The sequence below is a fragment of the Nothoprocta perdicaria genome, unplaced genomic scaffold (assembly GCF_003342845.1).
Source record: "Nothoprocta perdicaria isolate Ctin4 unplaced genomic scaffold, notPer1 scaffold_426, whole genome shotgun sequence".
Taxonomy (NCBI): domain Eukaryota; kingdom Metazoa; phylum Chordata; class Aves; order Tinamiformes; family Tinamidae; genus Nothoprocta; species Nothoprocta perdicaria.
Window position 1 is genome coordinate 236,085 of NW_020455673.1, and position 23,919 is coordinate 260,003.

At 42.3% G+C, this 23,919-nt stretch overlaps 1 protein-coding gene across 1 annotated transcript in view; it reads left to right on the plus strand.

Annotated features, from left to right (window-relative positions):
* TMEM255B (transmembrane protein 255B) overlaps window positions 1-23,919 on the plus strand; it is a 66,772-nt gene that overhangs the window by 35,079 nt on the left and 7,774 nt on the right. The window contains exons 5-7 of the mRNA XM_026046190.1: window positions 14,629-14,709; window positions 18,680-18,765; window positions 20,724-20,883. Of these exons, the coding sequence (XP_025901975.1) occupies window positions 14,629-14,709; window positions 18,680-18,765; window positions 20,724-20,883 (327 nt within the window). The remainder of the gene's footprint in view (window positions 1-14,628; window positions 14,710-18,679; window positions 18,766-20,723; window positions 20,884-23,919) is intronic.

Consider the following 23,919-nt stretch of genomic DNA (forward strand, 5'->3'; position numbering starts at 1 on the left):
AGGTGTCAAACTCTTCCACTTAAGTTATGAAAGCTCACACAGATGCTAGAGGGACACATGTATGAAGAAAGGAGAGGGTGCTGTGCAAAGGCACAGCTGGTTTGCCTGTCATGAAATCTGATCACACATCAAACTAGGGAGTTCTAAACTGTTTCTTTGATTCTCTTCCCCTTCTGCAAAACTCTCTGTCTCATCCATTTCATTTCATTTCATTTTCATCTGTTCTCGTTTCTTCTGCTTGACCGTGGGAGCTGTGAACTGCTGAAGCATTATCAGCTGTTTAATTCCCTGTAGCTTTGGGAATTTAGAAACTAAACTTGAAGTATTTGTCTTCTCTTCAGGCATGTTAAGTCAATATACTGTTTAGCAAGACTGGGATTATGTAAACTCACTTTCTGGGAAGGACAGAGATTTGATGTGAAAGCGAGTCTTCTTCTGGAGACTGCCGATACAAATTCACCTCTGGYTGGGAGAGCTCAAAAGCTGCCATACCATGTGATGGGAAAACGGAGAACATGCAGTGAACAAATAGCTACATTATGAAACTGCAGCTCCAACCTGTCCCAGCAAAAACTAACGTTTGAGTAGGTGTGGGGTTTAGTTCTTTAMGTTTTCTTAAAGGATTTAGACCAGGACTTTCTTGCCTTGTGACTGACASTTCTGCTTCAAATACTGCAAACACATCCCTTCTTCCCGTGGGCAGTTGCCTACACTTTTGAGGACAGGCAGTCTTGATCCCTCTGCTTTGAATTTATTGGCGATCACAGTGTGACAGTCCTGGTGTGGCTGCACACTCGTGCGGCTCACACGTGAGCTGCCTGGATCCACAGAGCCCCAGCTGGAACTGCTATGGGCCCTGAGCATTTATACATTTATACATTTACACATTTATACATCACGTTCCCTCTGGCCTCTGAACCACAGCTACAGACCCGCCCAGGGAGGTACGAGTTGTGTTTTTTTTTTCTCACAGAAAACCTGTGGAAAATGCACCAATAGTTATGTGGTATTTTATGCTGTTAGACTGAGAAGCTACAAAATGACCATGTGACGGTGCATAGAGAGGCAATGAGTGGCAGTGAAACTAGACAGGTTGTCCCATCTCCTTTCAGTTGCTGGGAAGGTAGCCTGTATATCCTCAAGCCTTGGCTCTTTTATGCTGTCTTTTAGTGGCTGGGACTGCTGTGAGCACAAGCACAAACCTCCTCTGAAGTTAGAAAGGAGACTGTTGTGTTGAGAGAGCTGGGGCACCACTGCCTCAGCAATGGAGAGCAGACTGAACACTACTGCCCCGTTCAGGTTACCCTCCAGGGAGGGCATTTAGGAAAGCATCAGGAAGCAGACTCCAAGGGCATTGATCAGAAAGCCAGAGCACTGTGTTCCTAAGTAGATAAATAGTGTATTGCTGATGACGTCTGCCCTGCTGAGTTACAGTGAGCACTGATGGAGTGTGTTGGGGAAACATTGGGCTTGCAGATATGAAGGAAGGAYCCAGTGGCAGATTGGAAACTCGCAAGGCCAAAGTCCAAATGAGTGGATTTGACAGGACGCTGAGCACTTGGTGCTGTAGCTTCCATCACAAGTGTAGAGGCTGCTGAGGAGAGCARTGAATCTCCATTTGCAGTCTGAGTTTTATCAGCCTCAGCAACCAGCAGAGCTTTCAGTGTGTTGGGGGCTGCAAAGTACTGTGGTTCAGGTCAGTTGTCTGCGGCCAAAAAATCTTTGTGAGACAACTGAAATAGAGTGGCTGTCAAAAAGTGGGACCTTCCTCTCCCTACTTCATGTTTCTGCCTCCTCTCTTGTCTAACAGCACTAGGACTCATTAGACTGCCTAGGGAAATGAATGAATGACTGAATGCCTAGGGAAATGATGAAGGGAAAAAATGCCTTATGTGTCTTTCCCCCTGCTGACTTGGTTCCTCATCCAGTTTATCAGGCACACACAGAGTGGTCAGGGCCAGGACAAGGTGAGAGGTAGGAATATAGCTGGGAACTGGAAGGAGGGCAGGACCAGATCTTTTGACTGCAGCATTCGCTTGGCTCACCTTAAAGTCAGCGTCAGACCGAATTGGAAGTGGTGAATCCAGTGATGACTGAAACAGAGGAACATTAGGAGACCTTACAGGAGACTGCTGTTTGGGACAGCAGTTAAACAAAGAAGTGCAACCTCAAATGCATTAAAGGTCAGATAAAGACCCGAGGAAGGCACTGTTAGAAGCTCAGGACTCCGGGCAGGGGTGCCCGTGCACCAGCAAGCTGCGCGCGCTCTGCTGCTTCACGGTTGCAGATGCTGGATATTGGTGCTCACGAATTGGTGCGTTTTGTGGCACCATCTGCTGGTTGCACATGTAGTGGCTGAGAGTGTCAAACCTTCACTCCTAAAGTTTCTTGTGCAGGCTGGAAGCACAGCCAGGAATTGCAGCCGGGTTTCCCTGGCAGCTTTGCTGGGAACAACTGCATTTACGCACCACAGCGGGACTTCATAAAGCCATGGTTTGTGTCAGGCCCCACCTTCATGCCCCAAGGCCCTGCACACTTCAAGCATGCCTTTGCAGATCTTTTAAGAAGCCATTTGAGTATGTTCTGAACAAATCTGTTGGCCTTTCATTTGATAGAAAAAGCAAATAGTTGCATTTCATTTCTAACCAAGTTGTTACCGTGACAACTGGTAGTGGAAAACTGAGCTCCAGGAATAAACAATTTCTCATCTCAATTAAGTTACTTACCTTCTCTGGAGAAAAAAACCCTAAATGCATTTTACTTTCTCCATGCTGCTACATGAGACAAAAATTATGGCTAATTACTTTTAATTCCATTTCCATCCTGCATGACTCATTAATATAATAGCATGGCATAGCATATACAGTAAAGGGTTTGTGGGTTTTGTTTGTTTGTTTGTTTGTTTGTTTGTTTTTTTAAGCAGCTTTTAAGCACCAGTCCAGTAGCAGTGCTTGTATTGCAGATGCTCACTTTTCAAACATGTGCTGTTTTACCTTTAGCACAGAACTCTCAGACACTTTTCTTCACTTTCACTGAAGGTTCACCAAAGTGAAGAATGTTTTGTTGATGAAATTCTTAAATACCAAATGCTTTAGTTAGCATTTAGTTAGCAGTACATTATTAAGCCAATGCTTTACCATCACAGAGTATTAACCACTAGTATTAGGTCTTGCATCTGACAGTGAGAAGGGAAGCACAAAGCATCTTCCTGCAGCACTAATAAATTACAAGGGGGGAATTTATTCTTTTTTTTTTTTTTTGTGAGCTTAATTTAAGAATTGGAGCAAGCACTTCAAGAGGGATTGTTAAGAGGGATTAAGCATCAATATAGTAAAAAATAAATCTGAACATAAAGGCACAATACCTCAGGGTAAGTGAGCTATGACTATCCCTGAATTAGTGGTCTGTAATGTCTACTAGAAAGAGGAAGTTGGAATACCTATAATGACTGTCATTTTATAAGGTGTTAGAAGCCACATTTACTACGCTGCTATAGAATAAACGCAAGCATCAGACCTCTGCTGAATTGTTAGCTCCCACTTCAGCTCTGTTTTAAAGCAATAAGGGAAAGCTTCAAAATATTTTTTTCTCTGAAGAGTCTGTGGTCTGATGTTTCTCYGCTTTTTAGCCAAGTACTGTAGGTATAGACTGACTATATTGATATTACAGAGAATCTGGTAGGGTAGTTTAATTTCATTGCCGGATAACTTTCCAGTAAGGAAAGTAATTGCARCCCTTTTTTTTGGAGAACCTGTTAAGATTTTCCCCTGCCATTTGCAGAGTCCCTCATATTGACAGGGACAAAGTCCCCCAGTTGTACAGCTCTTTTTTTCTTTCTTCCTTGAAATTCCTATCAGGTTTAGCTGAGTTGAAAATTCTTAAAAATCCCTTTTTATTCCCTGCCATGGCTGGTTTTGCTGAGGGAGAAAGAAGGTTGGCACTGCATCAACCAAATATTAATGTCTAAAGAATTAGGCAGGCAGCACACACATTGTGTTTGGGTGCCGAAGAATAATTCTCTTGTCAATGGAAAGGAGAAAAAACAATACCTGGTTTCTTTCCTAACTACATGATGATCTACCACATGGCCTCCTCRTTCCTGTTCATGCTGCAATCCTTGAGACAAGGCAAGAGAGAAGTCTGTCTCAGGCCCTTCTGGCTCTTCACCTAGGCCATTGCAAATGACAGAAGCCTTCAGCCTTCACTGCTGGGGAGGCAGGGACTCACGGAGCTTTCCTAATGCTGTGGCACAAAYGTTTTTTCACTGGTTTTCCCTTGCTGGGATGTAGGACCCTGTATTGAGATTCCCCTTAAATGTCTTTGTGTGGCAAGTCAACTTGTAGTGGTGAAGTTTTGAGGTTAAACTTCCCTGAAGATGCTATAAAGGACATCCTACTACATTTGCATGCATTAAGGAGGAGCCATCCTGCTCTTTTATTTTATTTTATTTTATTTTATTTTAACATAAATCAATGATTTGCACTCTAAGAAAGTATTAGAGGAATGACATGCACATTTGAGTATGTGGAAGCTAATGGTTAAATATCACTGCCATTTAATTGCATGACCCTGCCTCACAGAGAGCTCAAGGTCAAAGTACAGCAGAGCAGAACTTCCAGTGCTTGGGGCTAATAGGAAGTCTGGCACTTCCTATTTCTTTGACTTGAAAACTTAGCTCTTTTAACTTTGCTCTCAAAATAATTAGCTAGATGCAGACTCAGTGAACTATTTTATATATATTTTGTCAATCGCCTGTAGAGATACAGATGGAAATTCTGCATGTTTTACTTTCCTGATTCCACAGCCACTATGTGACTCTCCTATATCCAAAAGTCAATTTGGTTTAGCTTTGTTGAATTAAGAGCTGGAATCAAAATGTGAATGAAAAAAAGTGATCGGGAGTAGTTAGCATGGATTTACCAAGGGGAAGTTGTGTTTGACCAACCTGATGATAGCCTTGTACAATGGGACGACTSACTGGATGGATGATGGGAAAGTCGTGGATGTTGTCTACCTTGACTTAAGCAAGGCTTTTGACACCATCCTCCATAACATCCTCATGGGGAAGCTCTGGAAGTGTGGGTTAGATGTGAGGACAGTGAGGACTGGCTGGCTGGCAGAGCTCAGAGGGTGGTGATAAATGGGGCCGAGTCCAGTTGGAGGCCTGTAGCCAGTGGTGTCCCCCAGGGGTCAGTACTGGGCCCRGTGCTGTTCAATTTTTTCATCAATGACCTGGATGAGGGCACGGAGTGCACCCTGAGCAAGTTTGCAGATGACACCAAGCTGGGTGGAGTGGCCGACACTCCGGAGGGCTGTGCTGCCATCCAGAGGGACCTGGACAGGCTGGWGAGTTGGGCAGAGAGGAACCTCGTGTAGTTCAACAAGGACAAGTGCAGGGTCYTGGGGAGGAATAACCCCAGACATCAACTCCATGGAGAGGGACCTGGGAATCCTGGTTGACACTAAGTTAACCATGAGGYAGCAGTGTGCCCTCGTGGCCAAGAAGGCCAATGGGATCTTGGCTGCATCAGGAGGAGTGTTGCCAGCAGGTCAACGGAGGGGATTCTGCCTCTCAGCTCTGGTGAGGCTGCACCTGGAGTACTGGGTGCAGTTCTGGGCTCCCCAGTACAAGAGGGATGTGGAGCTTCTTGAGAGGGTCCTGTGTAAAGATGATTAAGGGAATGGAGCATTGACTTTATGAGGAAAGACTAAGTGAGCTGGACCTGTTTAGGCTGGAGAAGATTGAGAAGGGATCTGATCAATATGTATAAATACATGAAGGGAGAATGTAGGGAGGATGGGGCCAAACTYTTCTTGGTGGTGACCACTGACAGGACAAGGAGTAATGAGTACAAATTAAAATACAGGAAGTTCCATCTCCATATGGAGAAGAACTTCCTCCCTGTGAGGGTGACAGAGCCCTGGCACARGCTGCCCAGGGAGGTTGTGGAGTCTCCTCTGGAGGTCTCCAAACCCGCTTGGATGCYGCCCTGTGACCTGTGCTCTGGGTGTCCCTGCTAGAGCAAGGGGTTGGATTAGATGATCTCTAGGGGTCCCTTCCAACCTCAGCTGTTCTGGGATTCTGTGCTTCTGTGAATTATTTGATCTTTACCCTTRCTTTTCAAAACACTAGCCCTCAGGGAATCTATGAAAGCATATAAAGCAAGTTAATAATTTAGTAATGAAAAACGTGGTGACTGGGGCATGGAGATTGCTGTCTGCTCTGAAAAGCACAATCTACTTTTATGAGTTGCCAACAGAAGAGAATTTCCTTCATTGTTTCCTATTCTCAGAAGGGTTTCCAAGGGCTATCAACAGGTAGATACAATAGATACTCTGTTAGAAAAAAGTCCGAGCTTCAAAAAGATGTGTAGAAGGGGGAAGTAATAGTTAGTTACAGAATTAAGACTTAATGGCAGTAATACCTTGCATTTTTTTCCATCATTGATTAAGTGAAAATCGGTTCTTTGAATTGCTCTGGACAGAAACCAATGGGGTGAACAAAGGAAAAGATACCATCTWTTCACACAGCAAAGCACAAAAAAACCCATTTGAATTCTAGTAGAGTAAAATTTAGGATCCATTARGTATGAGCTGCAATTTTTCTGAGGAAGAAGTTTCAAAAAAACAGAGGCTTTGACTGATTTTTATACCATAGTAAGTATGAATAATAATATAATGTAGCAGAAATTGCTTTCTATGCATAGATGACTGCACAGCTGCAAGTAGTGTSCAGTACATTCTTAGGTACTGGACTACTGGATTTCTTACTGAGAATCATCCAGAGCATATGGAAAGATTTGTTGTACCAAAGTTGGTAAATTACAGAGATTCATGTTTGCAATTTATTTAGTTAGGCTGTGATGAGAAAACCCAAGTTTTAGAAAGTGTATTTATAAGATATACCTATAAAGGAGTTTCTGCAGAGCCTGTCCAGGTTTCTCCTATGCATATGCCTCAGTGCAGGTGTCTTCATGCTCCCACTAAATAGTAGGTGCAGTGTTTTTTGTCCTTGGAGCATTGATCATATGTGCAAACATTGCTATTTTCCGAAATATTTCAAAGTGAAGAGCCAATGGAATGAAGTGAATGGGGAAAAGCTCATTGTAGTCCAACAAGCAGCATATACATGAATCATTTTATTAATTGTTTAGGCTATCTTAATTTTATAACTTATAGGTCTTAATTTTATAACTTAGGTCTGTCCATTTCTAGCAGGGCTTCTACAGTGAATCCTTTACTCTCTTATGTTCATATTTTGGGGGTTTGTTTCTGCAGTCCCTTCCTCCTGGGCAAACCATTTCACTGTGGCATTTAGTGTGCAGGATGACTGTCAGTSGGGGAGTTTCCTCAGTAGGGGTGACAGGCAGCTTTGATGGCAAATTCCTGGGCATAAACACCTACTTCATGTGTTTTCTGCTCAGTGCCTAACATAAAACTTCAGTACACAGAGTCGTTATTATATTACCTATATTACAATGAACCACATTTAAAGAGCCCTGTTGGTGCTTTGCTGTGCGTTGAAAATTAACAACACTTGCAGTATTAATTATGATTCAAGCATTTTGTTTGAATACACATTGCTCAACTAGGCACATTTGATGCAGCCTCGTTTCCTTTCTTTAGTGGAAAATAAATGTGAAAGAATAACATAAATGTGGAAAAAAAACCTACACTCAAATCAGCGAGATATTTAGTTCTTCATTAATGCAAAGGTTACTGTTATACAAAATGACAGTTTCTGTAGTAGAACCCTTACAGACTCATATATTCTTATATATTGTGATCGTATTAAGGCAAAAGGGGAGGGGGAGGGTTGTACTGCATATTACATAGTACATTAACAGAAACAAAATAAGYAGTTCTTGCATTCTTGTGAAAAAGATAATTACTCACATGACACATCCTCATTATAATCAAGGCAGAGCAATCAGTTGATATAACAAACCCTATAATCAAGGTAATGTAATCAATGTAAGTAATCAACCATAATAAGCAATTAAATATATAATTGTTGCAAGCAGTAACTAAAATTACAGCCTTGAATAGTATTGGCTAACTGTGTCATTAGAAACTTAAAAGCCAATGGGAAACCTAAGATTTTTAGCCTAAGATTTAATTTTGGGGTACAGGGGGATACATTCTTGCTTTTTTTCCTCATCTTGCTGCACTGTGCATGCTGGTAAAGGATGATGGAGCTTTTTGCTGTCTTCATGCCTGAGACAATGTAGCCAAAAGCAGCTGAAAAAAAAAAATGAATAGGATTTAATCTTTTTCCTAACAGAACTTTATCCATCCATCCATCCATCCTTCCATCCATCCATCCATCCATCCATCCATCCATCCATCCAAGAACAGACCTCTCAGTGCACAGCAACTACTAATGGGTCTCTCCAGCATCTGAAGGCTTTTCTTTTGACTGCAGTGGTGCTATCAGCTCAGAAATCTTCCCTGAAAAAAAGGAATATGAGGCTACCACTACAAAACATTTTAAATGGGAGAAAATCTGTTAAGAAGTATGAAGTGCAACAGATCCATGTATGTAGTACTTCAGCTGTGACAGTATGCAGGTAGCATACTGAGGCAGGTATTTTGAGTAGCTGGTGCTTCAAAAGACTTGCAACGATTCTCTACTGCTTCTAAGCATCAAGAGAAGAAAATTCCATAGGACTTGATCCTTCCAATTAATTAGAAATTCTAAAAAGAGCTCATGGAAAGCACAGTACAAAATAAATCTGGTCCATAAGAGAAAAGTGTTTAAAGCCATGCCAGCTGCTTTTCCTGTTTTCAGGACTGGATTTAGATTATTTCACAATAGCAGACAAGACAGATGAGGTCTGTAAACTGGAAGATTAGCTTATGTCCTTATGTCCATGCCGGGTGTACAGGGAAACACAAGAAAAGACAAGCAGTGACTGCTGCTTGCAGTGATGCTCACATCATTGCTCTCATGGCGTGACAGCAATTTTTAATAAATATTTTCCTGACTACACCTAAGTATTTAAGCAAAGCTGGAAACAAATTATTTGCACCAGGGTTTCACTTATGCTTCTTAGTTGCACTACAAGGTACAACATGGACAGCCTGGCTGCTGAACGGTTTGTTCCACTGTAATTTTGGGAACCCTGACTTGTAAGGCAGGGACGATACATATAGACATTGAATCAACGCACAATAGTGAAGTGCCCAGATTAGGCCAAAAGAGCATGTAAAAATCTATGTAAGGCTTTGTTGGCCATATGATCATCAATTTATTAAGCATTTGGATGTTTTAATGACCAAGAGATGGATGTGCAGTGGTTGGTTGAAGTCCCAGCTCTTTAACATCCACCTGACCGAAAGAGTGTGGGTAACTCAATGCAGGGTAGCAAAGGCCCAGAGCTGCCAGGGCAGCCCCTGTTGCAGATGAAGCCCATGGAGCTGGGTGCAGGGCCAGCCGTGTTCTGTGCGACCCAGAAGTTTCTGCCATAGGGTGGTGACGGCTCTTTTGTAACTGCTCTGTGAAATGCATAAGTTTTTGAAATAATGCCACTACTTACACATACCACATTCCACGAGACATGTGGGGAGTTGTGTTTTACCAATTATCTGTGTACGTGCAAGCTACTGCTAGCTATGCTATAGATGGAAAAGACCTGGAAAAATGTWGTAGTGAGGCACAAACAGAAAATGAAATATTTCAAGTTGATGAACCATCATAACCATGAGTCTAGTTTTGGATCTCTTCCTTTTAATCTATATTAGTTTCTCCACATGTGCCCAGGACTGTTCTGGGGTCCCTAGGCCAACTGGCGTGGAATGACCCACGTCCTTACACTTTAAGTCTCTTACAGTCACAAATAGCATGGTAAGGTCCAAATTGCTCATTGGGAATGGTCCTTGGCCCATGCTAAATCCCAAATCATGCCCAGGAATTGTTTTGGAAGAGTGATAGTTCGCTCTGGCCAAAGCTATCACAGGCACTGTTCTAGCAGTTTAATGGGATAAATGGTCAAGTTTCAGGCATGGGAACATTCCCTGGCACTGATTATTCTGCTTCTATCGATGCAACCATGGAAGCTAAAACTAAATAAATACTGTTATTGGGAAAAAATAGCCCTTAGGCTATAATTATTTTAATAAATTATTATTAATATTCTTCATCTGTAAAGTATGGGATAAAATTCAGTCAATACRGTGTATGCTATATCTCAGTTTTCAGAAAGAGAACTTAAACATAAGCAAAATGGAATTTTCCCTGTGTTATCCAAAATATATACATTCTCCAAGGGAACAAGAACTGGAATAGAAAAACCTACTTTCCATACCTCAGTTAAAAGCCACACCACTCCCTCCCCCAAAGATGTTATACAAAATCTGCTGTTAAAATATACTGTTCAAAGAATACTTTCCTTACAAAAAGTATGCATTGCAGTGCTCCCAGTAGGGTTTTTTTTTTCTTTATGCTCTTAAAAGAAAGCAACCATTAAAACAAAAATTCTCCAAAGGATTTTTTGTTAGCTCTGTGTTTATTATTCCCACTTGCTAATGCACATGCAAATGACATATTGAAAAAGAAATAGTGGATTAAGATCTGCGAGAGCTACAGCTTGTCCTGYAGGTTTCAAATTGTGATTTGCATGAAGTTAAAGGTATCAGGACGTCCAGATTTTCTAAATTCTGAATTTTCTGAAAATTATAACCCAGATTCTCATGGAACTAGCAGTAAGCCCTGCAGGACAATGCTAGTCAAATCCCAAAAGCTCACAAATGTCTTTCAGCAGCCTGATCTTAAAAGTGAAGTCCTGTTTTAGCTGAATTCAGCAGCAAACCTCCCTTTGGCTTCAGTGCATCAAGTTTTCATGGAGTGCCACAAGTCCAAAAGTATTTCTCATCATTGCCCATTACCAGACCAGATATTACCAGGAACTTCCCCAGACCTTGTTTTTGAAGGAGAGCTTGGTAATACCTACTAGTAATATACAATAATAATATATTAATAAATACAAAGAAATAAGTAATGTGCTTCCCTCTGTGCCTCTTTGAGTAACTGGAGATGAGCAGATGGGAAAGGTCTGCTGGCTACAGCTGAGCTGATAAATGAGGAGCACAACGCTAGCTGGCTGGCAAAATGAAGAAGAAATCTCTATAGGAATGTAGTTGCATACTTAGGTTTGTTTACTGATGTAAAGGAAAGAAAAATGGTTGGGTTTTGTTCAGTCCTTCTGAGAGCTGGAAAATATGAGTTCTTAGCTAATTGTGCTTGGCTTTGTCATGGTTGTTTGGTATCCATGTTACATGGAGCTTAGGAGTGGTAGTCATCTTTTCTGTTCTGTCTGTGTGTGTATTCAGGTCTTTTTATTATATYATGAAGACATTTTTACTTTATGTATAGCATGTATTTTGTGTATAATATGCAGATACAGTCAAACTGCCATAAATCTAGGATTAGAAAATGTTGTTTTAGTATGACCTTATTTATTTATATGCAGTCATATGAGGAAATATAACAGAATATTGTTGATATATGTTTTAAATAATGCTAATAACTGGGAAAAAGTGCATGTATCTAGCATATAAAAGTAGTTCTGCCTCTACCAGTATTGCTATAAGTAGCAGAATCAAGGACTGCYGCGTAGCAGTCTGGGCAGCATTTATACACAGTCTGCAGCAAATAATATGAAAATATGAGGTATTTTATGAGCAGTCCAGCAGGAATGCTTTCACGGCCTCAAAATAGGTCTCATATTCCTTGTTATTGGAGAGGCCAATAAAATATAATGGGTGTTAATGCAGTATGACATGTTGCTGGATAATTTTTAAACACTTTTTAATGTCTGTATGGCGCCTTATGCACATAAATGCCTTAGTAGTCAGGCAAACCACAGGATCTCTGTGGCAAGTAAATCAAATTTGAATTGAAGCTTTTGCTTTAGTAAAAGTTCAGTCTTTCAGCATCCCYGGTGTACATTTACTTAAAATCTGTGTGCTGCAAGTGTTGAGGTCTGTTGAGGGTTTCTCACTGAAGTCATTACCCTTGCAAATCTTTTCCTAATAATCTTTGCTATCTTTATGCTCTAGATCACCATACAATGGTTTGATTTGGGTTTACTAGACTGAGCTCAGTCTTCCTAAACATCCTGTATCTGTCAGCCTTCCCATCCTGTGAGCCACCATGTCTGCATGATCCCCATGAGATCACAGCTCTGCAATTGCATGCAGACTCCTAACATTTCCTTCTTGTTCTCCATGGTGAATGTGCCAGGGTGCTGGCACTTTAGAAGGACACCCAATCATACTGATTTCCTAGGAGAGTCGAGGGCTATGTCCTTGCTGTCCCTTAGGTRCTTCCTTATTTATGTGTACACGCTTGAAGCGGACCCAGCTAGACCTGTTATGTTGATTATCATCTCCCTTCTGCCCACATTATGCCCACTTACCAAATCAGTCCACCACTTCCTCAGTTGATTATTGGTCCTCTTCTCCCTCTCCCGTCTTTCCTAATTTAAAGCTCTCCTCATCAGATTGGCCATCCTGTTGGGAAAAAAGTTTGGCTACACTTAAGTGGGTCACATGTCTTGCAAGCAGTTCTTGATCCTCAGAGGGTCCGTGAACATAAAAGCCAAATTCCTGTTACTGAGATTACCTGTGCAAACACTTATGGGCTTGCAGGATCCATCCACTCCTTTCCAAGCCCTTCCCTCTTGCCATCAGGACTGAGGAGAAAACTACCTAGGTTACCATGCCCCTGCTCATTTCCAAGATCAGCATGAAGCTTGTTAGTACTGTACTTATGATAACATTTTTTTTAAGAATTTGCACCTCATGATAGCAAAAGCCATTTCCACTGTTCTCTTGTGTCCCTTCTGCTCTCCTCACTCTCCTTCTTTCCCATTTAACCCACATGCAAGAGATAAAACCAGGGCTGGAAGATGCTAGTCTCTGAAACGACAGCCCAGCTTTTTGGTGATCCTACTCTTCCTCTGCTAGAAGGGAAACTAAAACTTACTAGTACTTCAACCAGATCTGTTGGTTAAAGAGATGATTAAAAGCTTGTCATGATTTTAAAATGATTAAAAGCTTGTCATGATTAAAAGCTTGTTTTGAGTTTTGCTCATCTTCTTTGTAGCTTGGACTCAGCAAATTGGTAATGATACTTTCGCAGAGCTACAGAAGAACTCTGTCCTAGTTCAAGATATGGCATGCTGTTTGTGCGGTATTTGCTTTCCCTCTAGAGAAAAAAAGAGTTACCGAGCATTTTTTTTCTTTTGTTTCTGTGATATAAGTAAATATCTTTGGATGCTGGAAGTTAACCTTTCCCCAGCCTTTAGGAGCTGGTGTCCAAACACTTGGGTTTGCCAGGGTAATCAAAAAGTCAAGCAAGTTGATGCATGAGTTTTATTCATCAACTTGTCTGCATTCCTGCCTAGCTCTGCATTTTTAATGATTATCTAGTTTGGCTCAGCAGATTTACACAGTTCACACTTCATTATCCAACAAACACAGAATATTGAGAAATGGTCTTAGGCTGTACAGCTTTTTCTGCAGTTTTGGGGTTTTTTTTCCTGGTTGGGCCCTAGAGTTTTGAAACCCCTGGTGCCACAGTGAAGTTAACCGGCACAGATTTCTGCTAATGGTCTGGGATGCCATTGTGTGTAAATTAGCATGGAAAGAGGCTGACAGATGGTGGGTTTCCACCTTCTCTTCTCAAAGTGGTTTGATGTATTGGAGGACACTTGAGTGCTTTTTCTGGCACAGATCATGGCTTAGGACTGGATTTAAAAGTGCCAAAATGTTGAGAAAAAGCTCTGTTGCCAACAAAAGTCATTCCCAGCCTTTGCTTTGGGTATATATTTGGTCACAGAGAACTCYTCTGTCATCAAATCCTCCCTAGTCAAATATGATCGAGTCCTGGAACTGGCTGAGGTTGCATCCTATAGCCTTTGAGAGGCTCTTTGCCAAGTGCAGAAACACACATTCCTTTTGGCCAAGGACATTTTATTGTGTTCTTCCTTTATATTATCCTGTGGGAGCTGTCACAAGCAAAATATGAATTAAGAGCCGTGAATGCATCTTTTGCAATAAGTGTAAACAAAAAAGAAGGCAAAAGCAAACTTAGGATTAGGRTGAATTGCTTCTCCTTAATGCCTTTATTTCTCAATTACTATTTGTCTTGCTTTTGGCTTTTGAAGTATATGTAGTAATGCTTAAAACACTAGCTATTTTATCTTGTCTGTTTTCACTGTGGACACTGCTGAAATCCTTTAAAAAGGTACTCCCATATCTCCAAGGTGAAAAGAAACGTAATTCTTTGCTGTTGGATAAAAAAGACTGTTCTCACAGAGGAGCACTATTCAGCACTGGGGAAGGAAGGTATTAAGTGCCAGTGGCATTGCCTTCTCAAATGAGGTGACTAGGGCAAAGAAAAGCTAATGTACTCACACAGATTAGTGGCAAAGTGAGGGAGGAAAATGTAACCCTGAGGAGATCCATTCTGGAAAAAGCCAGCACGAAGTATGTGAACTGCTTATCCAAACAGTTGCTTTGGCTTCAGCTCCACACAGATGTAAGCATGGGGCATGGGACACAATAATTTCACATTTCATATGGATTGACTGCTTTTTTGACTATTTTTTTTTCTTTTTATAGGAACCCAGACCTTTGTATAACAGAAGGTGCCAGTTTTATTCAAGTGGAGTAGGATTCCTATATGATGCCTACCAGACAGAGGTAAACAAAGCAACATCATGACATGCTCATTTCCATTGTGATTTGGGGAGCCGGGTCAGAGGGACAAATGCTTGAGAGGATTTCTGCCCTACAGRCACTGATGGAAACCCAAAAGTTTTTGTCTCCACAAGTAAATCCTCACATGTCCAAGCCTCCCATCACTGTAAATCATTAAACCCAATGAAAATTTGAGCCATCTTCACTGTTGTTATTCAGGGTATTTACTCTGGAACTGAAATGATTCCTAGCCTATATAAATTGGATAATAGCTCTCTGGAATGTATTTGTCACGTTGGCATCTTTCTCTAAGAAGACTTTTCTTGACTTGGTGGTATAGGAAATATCTAAATGAATCCATCTGCGTTGCCCAGAAGACTTCAAATCTCCTGTATTTACTGAGCACATGCCAAGGATGCCAGTGGTCTGTACTCAGCTTTTCTATTATCTCAATGACATTAACATGGTCAGAAAAGTGCCCATACCCAAATGGCTGGCCTCCAGAGAAGTCCAGATTTAATTTCTTTTCCTATTTTTCCTATTATTATTATGGTAAACTGGTGTGAGTGAAAAGGAAATCAAGCAGACAAGCAGTAGTCTAACTTACAAGAAGCCAAATGTCCTTTACCACCATTCCTCCCACGACTGTGAAAATGTGTGCGGGGAATGTTATTGTTCATAATTCAGACAGCCTAGCTAAGTATTTTATCAGGTTAAGCAGCTAATAATGTTTAAGTCATGCTGTTAGGATATCCTGTTGTTGATTCACGAGGAAAAAAACAAAACAAAACAAAACAAAACAAAACAAAACAAAACAAAACAAAACAAAAAAAACAAAAAAAAAAAAAAAAACCAAGGCATGCTAAAAATATTTTACTGATCTCCTTGCTTAAGGACCTACCCAAACTTACGACCTCGGATAACACCCTTTCCTATATGTTTTACTGCATCTTCTTCTGAAGCGTGCATGCACACTCAGACACAGATATGGTCCAGGAAATGCTTCTGATCCCTCTAGCAGGCATGTAGCACTGTCTCTTTGCTGGGGTCCCATTGGCTACCCCTCCCTCCAGGTAAGCCCCAGCTACATGATTCTGGTCACAAAGATTTTCTCCTGCTCTGCAAGTTCTGGGAATGTTTCAAGCTGGGCCAGCCTGAACTATTCTCACTCTATTCTGGCAAAAGAAAAGAAAAAGTGCACCTTTTTAAGTATTTATTTTGTAATAACGTTCTTGCCTACTTGTCTACTGAATGTTTTTTCTGGATCTAAAGTCAGTATGTGCTAATTCAGAGTTAATGATCCACAGCATCTGAACTTGGCTTGCTCTTCTTTGAAGTTAGCCAAGTGGTGACCAGAGGACGTGCTCTGCATTCCAGGCAAACACCTAACCAGGAAGGCAGATTGTTTACTGAGTGTGAGTTTCCTCTCCATTGCCATCACTAGCCTGTGAGTGGTCTCCAGCTTGTGGAGTCTGCTGGCTTCAGTTCCTCCCTTTGCTCAAAGCAAAAGGAATTTGATTTTCTTGCAGTTACTATGAGGTGAGAATATCAGAATGATTGGTGCTGAAAAGATATAACGGCACAAAGAGCCAGAATGTGAAAAGGTTAAATCTCTGGTCACTGAAATGAAAAAAATAGGATTTAGCATGCAGAATAGCCACAAATGGCCTATTTCCACCACCCTTACTCACACAAGACAGTTATTTTGATTTATTCACTCATCTCCTAAAAATGTGTCTTGATTTCTTCCTTTCTGCATGTTTTAAAAATGTAATGATAAAAATAGGCAAATATAGTAACTCCCTTGGCAGTATTTGAAGGCCTGTAGCCTAGAATCAGTTAAAAAAAWGTTTAAGATCTTGCTGATCTCCCTCTTCTTTCTTTTTTGCCTTCTACAGTAAAAAGGGCCAATCATCCTGGCCTTATTGCCAGGTGGAGGGCAGAAAAATCATTTCAAATCGTAAGTGTATCCCAAAGCCAGTGTATCATGAGCAATGACTGTCTAGGGTCTGCTCCATTTGATGAAGCAATGTGATACCATGTGCATGTGTATCAAGAGAAGAGAGGAGTCTCTGAAATATGCGAATCCCAGGTCTTCYGCATGCTGATCTGCATGCTGATCACATCCATAAGATCAAAACAAAAATATTAAGATCTACCCAGAGCAAAAGTCCTAGAGCTTTCCCACAAAATGGTCTTGACAATGGACACATTGGCTGCAGGACAAGTTTTCAGTCTGCTTTGAGAAGCACCTGCATGTGATGTTTCAGCTGGACTTTGACTAAGCTGATACTCAGGGAATTACAGTTCTTCAGCTTCCTACAGCTCAGCCTGAGGAAGACCACAGCTGATTTCAAATCAGCAAAGACCTGTGCCAAATCCCAGTGAGTTCAAACACAACAGAACAAGGTTAACGGAATGATGTCCTATCTCAGGATGAGATATTCTTGTGATAGATGAGATGTGTCTGTATCAGCCTGAGAACTCTGTTTCTGTACTGTGATTTACACTGAGCCTCTCCTTTTGCAACTTAATTCCCATTTTGGATTAGCATAGCTGACTTGTATTACAGACTAACCTACAGCCTTGCTGTTGGCAATAAGCAGTCCTCAGCCATCATTTTAACTTACTTTTGATTTCTGACACCCCTTTAACCTGCACTGCTCAAGCAAATCCTGCTTAAGCAACAAGTGTGGCAAGTGTGAGAGCAGCAGTGAGACGAACTTTGTCTGGTGTTGGGTGTATGTGTAAGGCTCTCCTTTTTTATTGGGAACATACACCAGGAGTACAGAATCATCAACAACAGGCAGTTTTCACACACAAAAAAAGAATGCATAGGCTCAGAACTGTCGAGTGGAGAAACATGCTTTAACAAATTCAGTGGAGCCTGTCTCCCAGGCTAAGGCACTTGTGGCTAAGTTGGACTTAGCCTCTTAAGTTAGCTAAGACTATCTGGGGGAAGGCTCTGAAAAGCAGGCATGCTGTTGTTACTCTTTCACTTTGAGGAATTTTATATTCAATACAGCATTCTATTTTCATTTTGCAAACTGAATATTTCTCAGTGGTTACAGCATACTTTTTCTATCAAATTAAAAGAAAGACAGAAAGAATGTGTTTCCTGTTCTGTTAGCTTGTAAAACATGAAAGTTCTGCAGGATTTCAAGCTCAATAAGCTGAAGAACTCAGAAAGACTGTCATAGCCTGCTGTAATAGACAGCAAAGATATATGCTCGCTATGCTTCAAGAATCATTAAAATGSTTTCTTGTCTGGATGGATAGTGGCTTGCATATGCCTACATTTACAGATCTAACATCTGTCCATGCCCTGGAAATCCCGCTCATACAAAAAACCTTTTCAACTTTATATTCAAGAGCCTGCTGTAGGTAACACTTATTTGCTGGAATGCTTGGATCTGAATGGTTTTGTTGTTGGGTTTGGGAATTGTTGATAGTTATTTGCTTTTTCAGGAGGAYGTTTCCAAAACAAAAGACCTCACTTGTCACTTGTACTAGGAATTTGGTCAGAGACATTGACCTTCTTYCCCCTTTCCCCACTATGTTGTTATTATCCACTTCAGTGGCTTRCCATGGGATATCCCAAAAGACTCGTGTGCCCTGTGTCACAGCCATCAGGATCCCCGGCCTACAATTATAGACTCTGGGTCTTACCAAATAGCACAGGGCAGGGCAGCAAAGCCTAGAAGCTCTGGCTGCAGCTCAGCTCTTGAGGCCCCAGGGTCCATAGCACATACACCTCAACACTCTGGGGCGGCTGTCCCAAATGAAACTCCTTGGAAGCAACTGGGAAGGTCCTTCTGGCCAGCAGTTGTGGTTTGGGGGCGGTCAGGATCCTTTCTCCATGACGGTAAATGAAACCACCGCAGTAGCTGCTTAGTTTGGATGAGGAGGATGACTTGCACATTTCACTGAGACACTGAGAATAATTGTCAGTCTYTTGTCTTTCTTTTGACAGGTGACATGTTATACCTTAAACACCAAGTGTCAGCTGAAAGTAAAGAGTAACACGTGCTACTGCTGTGACCTATACAACTGTGAGAAGTAAGTACTTGTGTGCACTTAATGTTCTCTGAGAAATCCTTGACTGCTTGACACACAGCTCTAAAACTGATCACTCAGTCTCAGTCCCACCAGGATCTCCTGTTTATGCAATGCAATTTTCTCATGGGATTTAATGAATTCACTTTTTTCTACCAAACTATAGGAACATAGGATAACATAGGAGGAACATAAATAACATAAAGATTATATTGTAGACAAATGCAGAACTCTTCAGTTAGTATAAGCCTCTGTTTGCAAAGAATTTTATTGAATTGCCATAAGATAAATACAGCAGACCTTGTGAATGTCTCCTGAAGCTTTCCACTTGACTTCATCATTACAAAGAATGAGGTGAGAGAGGATAAGAAGGGATGAATTGTCTGGATATGCTTTTGAAGGTGAGCTGAAAGATAACACAGGGTTGCCATACAGCAATTTAGCAGGAATAAAAGGGTCATTAGGAAAACCACATCACAGCCAAGCTCAAGGTCTTATTATGTGGAAGACAAATAAAACAAACTCACAGAACTGACYGCACATCTGGCATGTACAGAATTCAACTGCAAGCAGTATCATGTCTTGCCACATATAAGAGGTGAGGGTTTCCCAGAACAGAGCCTCTGCCCAACTTGTTCTCTGCACACCTCCCTTTCATCTCATCATGCAACCTCCGTAACCCTCCACCATTTATTCACACTCCCTATTCTTTCTTTCCCTCTTTTTCCCTCCTTCTGGGATTGACCACCGCTGTGGCAATATCTAGTAAAGTAATTAAATATGTGCATTCTGCCAATGTCAGGAATCCAACATAAAGAGCACTATCTTATACRACTGACATGGATAAATCCAAAGTAAAGAGGTCATCTTCAGTCGAGCAACATCTGGGTTCATTTAGCAGGGCCCTAGTGTATCCAGTGATGGCTAAGCCACAGTGCCAGGACTATGCCCCACACCAAAAGACTTGGCATTTCCAGAAATGATTGTTTTGGGTTTGGATCTTCTCAGAAGTCTTGTGGGCTTCTCCATGCGGCCTGAAGAGCTTTCCCTACCAACCATCTCCACTACTGTCCCATATGCTGGAGAGGGGAACAGAAGGACACTTCACAAAGGGCTCATTCTGCTTTCCAGCATAATCTGATGTTAATTTCAAAACAATTGCAAAAGCAGACTTGGAGTCTAAARAAATCTTTTTATCTTAAACAGCTGCAATAGGAGCTTGGTAGTGGGCTAGCATTAAGGAGCATTCTGGGAAGGAGTGCAGGAAATTGTGTTTTCAAATTTTGTAGTAGGATGTTCCTCAGTTTCAACAACTTGAGGATTGACTTCACAGAATGCCAGATTTACAATATCCATTGCATTATTTACAACAGCCAGTGCAGAAATATAAACACAAATTTCAGGACAGAACAATGCACTGTTTAAAGGCACATCATTATGCTCCATTGTTCACAATGTCCATATGTCCATTAATACTCTACTCTGTGGCATCTGCTGATTTCGAACCACAGACACCATAATCAAATGCAGCTAGCTGGCAAAATCTCCTTTCCTTTGGTAGCATTAATGCTTAAGCAGCTTGCCTTCCCCATCTTTGGAAACAACGGCAGATTTTCAGGTGAGTAAAGCTGTAGCTTGTAGCTGGTAGCTACTCTGTAAGACATACAGTGGCAAGGGCTGCATCCTTGTTTGTGTCTGGAGATCTTTAGCCAAAGAATCCCTGCTGGTGCCAACACTGATCTGCCAAATTATTGCTGGGACTAACACTGCTGTTAGTTGAGCCAGTTTTTGTCTACAGTGACTTTCTCTGGTGCATCTGAGCAGTATTTGCACCTGGAAGTGGGATCATKGGTCAAGTACTTCACCAAAGAAAGCAAACAGGAGGGATTCAGGTCCTCTGCTGCTTGTGTTATGTGCAAAATGATTCCCTCAGTAATTATGTTGTTTCCATTCCCTTTCAGTTCAGAACAGTCCTCCAGCTACTATGAATTTCTTGGAGTGAGTAGCTGTCAAGATGTGGTTCACCTGTATAGGCTGCTGTGGTCCTCCACGGTCCTGAATATTATCGGGTTGTTTCTGGGGATTATTACAGCAGCCATTCTTGGGGCGTTTAAAGACATGGTAAGGCTCCCAGTTTTGTCTTCTGTGATGTCTGCTGTGCTTACTGGTATTTTCAAAAGGGTTACAAACAAAGGAAGCGTAAGTGTACAAAGGAAGCACTTTACACTTATTTCTCGGGTGATTTGGGAGTCTAGAGTGACAGCTTTAGGTTGATCCACCGCCAGCTGCTCACAGATAAGTAGGTCAGGTCTGGTCAATACATGAATAGATGGGAAAAAGCAGACGTCTATATGAACTCATGCTGGTGATTTACTTAGTAGTATCTTTTTTCTTTTTCTTTTGTTTTTGCTCTAATTCAGTAGTGAACATGTGGGCTAGCATGGAGTTGAAGGATGCTGGTATACAAATAACATGTAAAAGACAAGTCCTAGCTTGATTGAATCTTATGTAGTTCTTTCCCCAAGAATAGGGATTAATGCTGATGTACCAGTTAAGTTTTTATTTAAACAGTTGTATTCAGGTCACTTTAAYGTTCTCTGTTGTTTCTCTAAGAGAGCCATTCCTCACTGCTTCCTATGCCAGGCCATTACTTTGTGCTGATACACACTGCTGCGTTCAGAGGATTCTTCACACTAGGAGCATAGTGTGATTTTGTAAAACATTGCCATATGTTCTGACATGCCTGTTCCTGGATTATCGCTGTCGTTGTTCAGGATTACTACAGCAGTGCCTAAAGATCAACCAAGCRGCTCTCATTTTGCAGGGCACGCAGGGCACAGGGAGGACACGTGCCTGGGATGTTCTGCAGCTGTAYGAAGTGGAGTATGAGCTAACTAGGAGCTCAGGAGCAGTAGTGGCTGAATCTCCTCAGCCTGAGCAGACATTGTGACTGTTTCCTTTCATCACCGTGCCCCAGTTAATAGCTGTGCTCCCCTGTCTATCAGCCCTCTCTCTTCTTTACTACATATATGCCAGAGAAGATTGAGAGGAAAGGGATGATAATGTTGCAGGCTACCTGCAGCCTTGCTCCYGGCTGGCAAACCTCAGGAAGCTTCCTTGGGACGTGCTGGGGCCTGTTGTGCTCCTACCAGAGCACAGCACGGTGTCTGTGGCAACCTTGTTGCTGGGCTTTGCGTCCAGGAATAGCTAACCTGCAAACATGGAGCTGAGGAGGGCAAAAGCACAGTGCTTCGGCTTGGTGGCTTTTGTTAGGCTCTTGCGTGGTGCCAGGTATGTAAGAAAGCTCCTCACTTCTGTGTCATACAAATGACTGGTCTAATCACGGTGATGCCTGGGAAAGCATCACCCAGAATGTTCTTTGGATAACAGCTAACAGAGGCTGGAGCAGAAAGGACTGAGCAGCAGCTGACAGAAGACCTAGAAGTATTTTGTGAAGGACATTGGCCTTACTACTTAAAATATAWCCCTTTTCTTATATGCAATCAATCTTGTGCAGTAAGCACGTCCAGGCTATCCACAGCATGTGTCAGGGCGCTTAAAAATGATGTTAGAGCAGAGTCGTGTGAATTATCTGAAATTYGTTGTTGTTCTGAGATGCAAAACCTCTGTTGGAAACGTGCCTTTCTCCAGCACAAGGCAACCAACCTCACTTGGTCCCCACATGTAGAAACCAAGAGGGCTGTTGCAAAGAATGGACAGCAAACTGCAGTTGGCTGGTAATGAACACCAGTGGCTGCTTGACAGGAGGGTTTAAAAGCAGCTTTCCCAGCCTAACTCATCACCTCCCTCTGAGAGGAGTAATAGCAGAAGTGTGAATGGGGGGAAGAGCAGTGATAAGAARTGAGGAAGACAGATACCATCGACAGAGCTTTGACTGGACTGCAAAGCTTCCTGCTTCCCCCTTTCTGCTTTTTGTTGTTGTTTTTCTCTTCTTCAAGGCGGTCAGAATGTTTTTCAGTCGGTGCCCCTGAGGTGTGGGTCATCTGGAGTAGTGGCCAAGCTCTAAGTAGGCAAGAAAAGCACGAAGCAAAGGTTTGTTTCAGAGCAGTGTCCCCCACCAGCCTCCCGGGCCTCGCGCTGCCAGCTCTTCACACTTGGGTGGGTTGGACGGGTGCAGAGCGCCAGCTTGAAAGCCACGCAGTGCCTCACAGAAACTGAGCCTTACATGGGATTTAGGCCGACACAGTGTGAGCTCCGGCCCAAGCAAATCTCCATGCTGCTTGAGGTATCGCGGCGCTGCTCGAGGCAGGTGCCGGGGCTGTGGAGATTTTCCTGGGAGAACTGGAGTTTCCATGGCCTGACCCGCTGCCCGTGCTGGAAGGCAGGCCTGGTGTGAGCTGCGACGCAGCAGCGAAGAGCYGCGCGAAGGAGGGAAGGGAAGCGCGTGTGGCTTCCCGTGAGACGCTGGTCCGGAGCAGCGAGTCCGCCAGGATTCCGCTAAAGCCTGACCTGACTAAGCTGTTTGCTGTCTCCTCTGTGGCAGGAGTGGAAAAAAAGCCCTCACTAGCTTAAGGGGAAAGATGAGTTTGTGTCAATGACCTCAGTGCAGGAACCAAGCTGTGTTTGTGAGAGTGTTACCAAAGGAGTGATCCAAAACGAAGTGGCTGTTCCTTGCTCTGACCTGTGCTTTCTCGGGAGTCCTTTCTTGTTATCTACCATGACTGGCTTGCTGATCTGTTGTATCCTTCCTTTTGGAGGGCATAACTCTCGGGAGAAGTGAGGGTAGGACAATTGAAGAGGGACAGAAAGTGGCATGGGACTGAAACRAGAAAAGCATTAGAAATGTGTCGAGAACAGTTTTCTCTCCCTCAGGATGTTATCTACCCACAGAAATGCCAGTTGTGTTTTCCACAGAGAGTCCTAAAGCCCATCGAAATGCCTTGGGGGATGGCTCCAAGGTTGACTTCCAGAAAAGACAGGGCTAGGCTGACTAGTTAAAGAAAAAAACATCATGTTTATCTCTGGGGAATTCTTGCTGCCAAAACATATTACAAAGGAAAGAGTTTCCGAAACATGGTGCAGTTGCCTCTAGAGCTATTGCATTTCCTGGACAGTAAAAAATAATAATAGTGTTGTTTTGGTGCTTGTGGGTTTTCTTTCCTGTGACAAACTCCCTCTGGCCCCTGGCTTTGCTTC